A 6964-nucleotide genomic window follows, 5' to 3' on the forward strand; every position below is an offset into this window, starting at 1 on the left:
AGGCATAATGCAGTAAGGCAGGCAGACTGGTTTTGGGGGTAGATGCTCGAGAAAGTCCAGGGGGACCCCTGAGGCCTGATCCCGCCTTTGCGTATGTCAGGCCCCTTTCCTCATGACCTTTGCCATGGGTGGGTTTCCTTAGACTGGCTCCCGGCATCTCCCCCTTTATTATCTCTTAAAACAGCCTGATGTAGTTCAGTCGAGAGTTTCTGAATGCTCTGCGAAAGGATACTGACAATACAAGGAAGAATGAGTATAAAAAGCAAAATTAGAGCACCCACAGCTGCATAGCTGAAAACAGCAGACACAATGTTCTTTCCAGAAATGAAGTTAGAAAAGGTGTGGAAGAAGTCTTTAGCTGCTCCTGCGGCAGTAAAATCTAATCGAGAGTGTTCCATGGTTTGTATCTCCTTATGAAGTTTCCATAAATCCAGGCCAATGTCAGAGCTGTTCCAGACACCTGCAATGTGATTTTTAATTCTTTCCCATTCATAATCTGTCTCGTTCACTTCCAGAGATGTAACACATATCCACCGATAGTCGGCATGGCAGGTCAGAGCCAGTTTTACCTTGAGGGCCTGCAGTTCAGTCCCAATATGCATGATTGCTTCTTCTAAGGCGTCTACCCTCATCTCTAACTTCCTATCTATGATTTCCTGGGTTGCCAATGTTAAAGAAACATTTTTAGACATGGTATTAAGGTATTGAGCAGTATGTACTTGTTGACTCAATGATACTGCTGCCACACTAACAGCAGTAATTGCAGCTATTAGAGCTGATATTCCTAAGATAAGCAAGCCTGTAATAAACCGTCGTGGTCGCATCAAATCTTGTAGTTGTTGTAGCACAGCAAGACCATAATTATCATACCAATGATTAGTTACAGTTACAGGTATCATAAGATAGGGTGGACGTTTTAACACCACAAAAGAACTAACATTGTACTGAGGGGTTAAACAAGATGAAAGCATACATTGGTCACAAGTCACTTCACTGGGTCCACCAGTGAAATTCATTTGTACATTAAGCTTTTCTGAATCATTAACAAAGAGAAAAACATAGGGAGAGGGTAAACAAGCCAAAGCAGAATAAGTAGCGTTACTGCTTGGGCGTGTTAAAATGATGGGGGCAGTAGCAGCAAGGGCTCTCCAGATTTCTGGCTGCCAGAACGTTCTGTTTCTAGTTGTGTATGACAGCATAGGAGGAACAAATTGATTATGATGCCATCTATTGGCTCTTAGTTGCCAAGGAATTATAGTTTCCCGCCAATTTTCAATTCCAGAGGTATATTTATCCTTGGACCTATGACTAAGAGATGCATTTGGATTGCTCCAGTCCTGAACTGAATAATTCCCTCCTCCTGGTATTCTGTAATCAATTCTCGAATTATAAGTACAAGATTTCCAAATCGGAAACCCTGAGTGATCGTTTATTTCCCTCCAGATGTCATTTGAAGGAGCAACTTTATTACAATTTGGATATTCCGAGGGTGCCTTAAGGAGCAAGGATTTAAATGGGTCAAGTACCCCGGGCATACGAGCCTGTAATGTCCAAACTGACCGAGGTCCTTTAAAATCAGGCTTTCGGGTTGGAGATTCTGTCAGAATTACTTTTGTGGAAACTCCAACACAGCCCTTTTTGGAGGGAGTGATAATGTTTCCTGTTTCACTACTGGGGAAATTAAAACAAACAGGAAGTTCATCTGTTAATCCGCTAAAGGTATAATTAAAATTAATGGGGTATTTATCCTTAGTATAAGAAGTATAAACTCCTCCCAAAAGTTGAGGCTCGTCTGTGTTAACCCGTATAGGTTCATTATTCCAAGTAACAACCTGGAAAGTTGGAGGATCTGGGAGATATGCCCAGTATTTATTTGGAGTGGGAGAGGCGCTTACCTGGCAGGAAAGCAAAGCAAGCATGGCAAGAAACATTTTCTCAGGAGAGGCTGAAGGTCCTTGTAAAGAAGCTATTCCCTGTGCCTGGTGACAGAGCGTTTTAATTTGTACCCAAGTGGGTATGGAGGCTTGTGGAGTCACCCGAATGGGAGACCTGACACCCTTTTGTGGGGTGAGGGGTCAGGGGGAGTGACATCCCATATATGAAGTTGAGACATCTGTCTGGTGGGTGGATCCATTCCCTGCTCATCCGGGATCTCCGATGTCGGTCATCCCAAGGTCGGCGGTGTCTCCTGTGCTGGCAGAGGGAGTGGAGGTAAAGGAGGCCTCTTCCTTTTTAGGGTTCGCAGCAGTGGAGGAATCTGGTATCCGGGAAGCTATGACACGGCAAATCAGTCTGTCTGGAACCCAAATTGGAGAGTCTGCGTCCTGTGGAAAAATATAAGCATATCCTCGGCTGCTGGTTAACGATGGGTAGGGACCTCTCCATTGTCCAGAGAGGAGGTCCCTCCATTTCACTAATGGCTTTGCATTTGATTGCTCCGGGCACCAATGACGAAGCATTGCAGTGGTTCCGGATGAATCAGCATTTAAATTATTACGAAAAGAGCATGTTGTAAAATCTGACGGTGGGGGCGGGGTGGGGGGGGCGGGAACTATACATAAATTCCCCTTCCTTTAATTTTTGCATTTGGATTTTTAATGTTTGGTGAGCTCTTTCCACAATGGTTGTCCCTGCGGATTATAAGGAATGCCAGTATTATGTTTAATTTGAAATTTTGAACAAAATTCCTGAAAAGACTTAGAAGTGTAAGCAGGGGCATTATCAGTTTTTAAAGCTTTTGGCAAGCCCAAATATGAAAAGCAAGTAAAGAGATGTTGTATGACATCTTTAAATGCTTCTCCTGTGCGAGCAGTTGCAATAATAACATGAGAGAAGGTATCTACAGTTACATGAACAAAAGACAATTTTCCAAATGAGGAGATGTGAGTGACATCCATCTGCCAGAGCACATTAGGTTTGAGACCACCAGGGTTCACTCCCATAGGCAGGCTATTAATAGTAGTGGGGCAGTGTAAGCAGGAACGAACAATCTCTCAAGCAGACTCTTGAGGAATTTGAAACTGACATCTTAAAGCAGTGGCATTTTGATGATGAAGTGAGTGAGAGGCTCTTGCCTCTTCAAAAACGGAAGCCACTGTAGCGCTGCTTAATGAATCTGCTAAATCATTTAGAGCGTTTAAAGGGCCAGGCAATCCGGAATGAGCCCGAATGTGGCCGATAAAAAATACCTTATTTCTTTCCCAGATCTGTTGCTGCAATTTGGTTAACAAATGAAATACAGTAGCTTTATTTTCGGGTAGAACCGCAGTTTCAATGTGTGGAAACAGCCTGACCACATACTGAGAGTCAGAGTAAAGGTTAAATTCGTCATCTGAGAACGTAACAAAAGCTTCTATAACAGCTGTAATTTCTGCTCTTTGAGCTGAAGTTTCTTGCGTTTGCAAAACCTTTTGATGATTTTTTGTAACTATGGAGGCTTTGCCATTTGCTGACCCATCAGTGAAGGCTATCTGAGCAACTGGAATAGGGAACTGTTTACATCTAACAGGAAAAATAACTGGGTGTCTGGACATACAATTTAACAAAACATGGGAGGGTAAATGATGCAAGATTTGACCGCAATAATTTCCTATAGCAATTTGCCAATCATCATCAAACATTAGAAGGGCACCAAGCTGCTCCTTGTTACATGGAATTACAATTTCTGACGGCTCTTTGCCAAACAATTCAATGCTCGCTTTCTTCCTTTTAATATCAGCGTTGCTATCAAGCCTGGATAAGAAGCCACTAGTTTTTTTAGCTTGAGCAGGAAGATGAACCCACTCTAGGGGGCCGTTTTGCCATAAAACTCCCGTAGGTGCAGTTGGAGTAGATAGGCAAAGGAACTGCCAATTTGATGTTAAATCAATTCTTTTTACATAGTTATCAGATAAGGCTGTTTCTACTTTGCCTAAGGCCTCCCGAGCCTCGGCAGTTAAGTGTCTTTTAGAAGTTGGATTAGAATCCCACGCAAGATGTTAAAAAGAGGTTTGAAGTTGGCGGGCCAGATGTGGGCCGCAGGGCGGTGGGGGAGTGCTTCTCCCCTTCTCGAACCCGTTTCATGGCCGACTGCAGGTCCGGGTCTCGGCCCTCCTCGGGCTTCTCTGTTTTCATGGCAGGCCCCCGGGGGCCGGGCCTGAAGGCGGTGGAGGTATGCTCGCTGTCAACACCGCTGAGCTGCAGCAATTCCACCGTCGCTGTTGTCTCCCCTCGGCCACCAGAGCTTCCCGTTTGACGACGATGGTGATGGGGAGGAGGAGGAGGATGTGGACGAAGATGCTTATGACTCAGAGGCCAAGGTGGAGAGCCTGAGAGGAGTGGAGTTACAGGGGTGCACCAGCTCGGTTGGATCCGAAGATAACCAAGAAGAACAGAAGCAGGTGCGCTTACCAGAAAGCAGCCTGACACCGTGGGAAGTGTGGTTTGTTGGCAAAGAAAAAGTAGAACGTGACCGTCTGCAACAGAAGGCTCTAGAGGAATTAAGTCAACAGCTAGAAAAAAAGAAAGGAGTGGAAGACCGTGAAATGAGAAAGATAATTGCTGAAGAAAAGCACAAGGAATGAGTTCAAAAAAAGAATGAACAGAAAAGAAAGGGAACAAAAAATTAATAAGGAAATGAAAGAAAAAGCAGCAAAGGAACTGGAGAAAGAACATTTACAAGAAAAAGCAAAGGAAAATATCAAGAATGGTTAAAGAAAAAAAATTCTGAAGAATGTGAAAAGAAGAAGAAAGAAAAGGAAAAAGAAAAACAACGGCAGGCTGAATTACAGGAAAAAAAAGGAAATAGCAGAAAAAAAAGTTTAAGGAATGGTTGGAAAATGCAAAAAATAAACCTCATCCAGCTGCGAAGAGCTATGGTTATGCCAATGGAAAACTCACAGGTTTTTACAGTGGGAATTCTTATCTAGAACCAGCCTTTTATAACCCAATTCCATGGAAACCAATTCCTATGCCTCCTTCCAAAGACGTGAAGGATCTATCAGGAAAGAAGACTAAAAGGCCTGTGATAAGCCAGCCATACAGGGCATCCTCTCTGGTAATGCACAAAGCTAGAAGCAATCTTTGCCTTGGAACTCTTTGCAAAATACAAAGACATTAGATGTGGGAAATTGCATGCTTTTACCTGGAGCTATTTAATTTTAACATCAGAAATTGTTTTGTTGCTCTACTATTAGTAGCTCAACATTTGATGTATTATTGTTAAGTTCATATTTTTGCATTTGTATATGGAGTCCTTAGAGTTAATTGAGGAAGATATTTTATTCATTTTCATTTTTATAAATGCTTCAAGGTTGATCTTGGAATATTGTTTTGCAAGATAAGTGACAATATCTAACAATTGTGTTTATATTTAGCTTATATTAAAACTACCCTCTAAATACCAATAAAACAATTTTTCGTGTATTCTTTCATATACACGTTATGTGTTTGTGTTTATGAACATAGTAAGAATAAGTCATTGAAACAAGCATTTCTAAACTGTATGCTCAGAATAATTCTTAGAAGAATCTAAAATGAGTTAGAATCCCAGAGTAATCAAAAACAGCCTTTGTTAATGACTTTTAGTATGTTTTTCCCTGTATAAATATTTGTAAACCACTAACTGGAATCATGTTTGGTAATGGAGAAATAAAGGTTGGGTTTTGAAAGGACAATTAAAAAAAAAAAAAAGATGTTAAAAAGAGGTTTCAATTCAGCAGTAGTTAATTTCAAATAAGGCCTAATCCAATTAATATCACCTAAAAGGTTTTGGTCTCTGTTCGGGCGCCACTTGTCGGGGTCCAGCCCCAGTGGTTCCAGGGTAATTCAAAGCGTGGACGGCATCGGTGATCAGGAAACAATTAATTAAAGATATAAGGAGAGATTAGAAAAGAATAGTATAGTGGAAGAAAAGAGGCTGTATTCCTTGGTTTACACAAAAAGCCAATAAAATCTCAAGACAAGAGACTTGCACCGTCTACGTTAGGCCGCAGGCACCTTCCCGGTCTCCCAAAGGAGTGGAGACGCAAAGCGCCTCCCCGTTCAGGTCTTAGAAGCCCAGGCAAAATTAGCAGACGCGGTGAGCCTTTGTGCTCCAGATGGGAATTCAGCCTGAAAAGAAGAGAAAGCAAAGACGACACGGGGAAACCAGTCTTTCCAGTAGCTGGTCCGTCTCTTTATTTTCCAGGGCCGCTTTTATACTTTAAGTTACACATAGAGATAAATGTACAAAGTCATGCAGGCTCAGCAGTCCTGACCCTTATTAAAACCAGGTGCTTCATATGCATGCATACAAAGGTCTTAGGTGGATTTACATCATCTTCTGGCCAGGGGGCCTGCTAACATTTTATGACCCTTTCTTTCTGATAACGGTCAGCCAACCAGAAAACTTATTTTTTCCAGGGGTGACTTTTCTTAAACCAGGCGCCACCCTCCAAAGGCACCAGATGAAGTTGCATTCCTACAGGGCAAAGGTGCAGCGATTATAATTAAGAAAAGAATTCACTAGCCTAAGGTTAAACGTGATTAATATCAAAGGTTAATACGTATTTCTCCTATATGTTAGTTATAGCAATTAATGTGTATTAAAGGGACAAGGGTATGGAGACTTAGCAGCAAAATATTGGCTCAACAATGAAACCCTCCACTGGTACTATTCTAATAACCCACTAATACTATACTAATAATTTCCTAACTTCTCAAAGGAATCTGTATTTAGAAAGTTTGAAGCATCTCGTGCCTCTCACGGTTGGGAGGCTGTGAACAGTCACATGTGGCCGGACAAACCTGTCAGGCAGGTCAAAGAGGCATCAGGGAAATTTTCAGACTGAAACATTCTTGTTACGCCCAGGAGACTTATTAACTGGAGCTTTAAGTTAACCTTTTTCAGAGAGAGGTGGTGGGGGATAGCCCCTGTTAATGTCAGAAGAGTTGGTGAGAGGCATAATGCAGTAAGGCAGGCAGACTGGTTTTGGGGGTAGATGCT

General features: G+C 42.2%; 1 protein-coding gene and 1 pseudogene across 1 annotated transcript; one reads left to right on the forward strand and one right to left on the reverse strand.

Moving 5' to 3' along the window:
* Window positions 1-89: 89 nt before the first annotated feature.
* Window positions 90-2275, reverse strand: LOC120859545 (the record flags this gene model as incomplete). Its single annotated transcript, XM_040235617.1, is given in 2 exon segments — window positions 90-2047; window positions 2050-2275. Coding segments are annotated over 2 exon segments (2163 nt in total), but the record flags the coding sequence as incomplete, so codon positions are not given.
* Window positions 2276-4007: 1732 nt separating this feature from the next.
* LOC120859546 lies at window positions 4008-5654 on the forward strand (annotated as a pseudogene).
* The last annotated feature ends 1310 nt before the right edge of the window (window positions 5655-6964 follow it).

Source organism: Oryx dammah, unplaced genomic scaffold (genome assembly GCF_014754425.2).
Source record: "Oryx dammah isolate SB20612 unplaced genomic scaffold, SCBI_Odam_1.1 HiC_scaffold_1520, whole genome shotgun sequence".
Lineage (NCBI taxonomy): Eukaryota > Metazoa > Chordata > Mammalia > Artiodactyla > Bovidae > Oryx > Oryx dammah.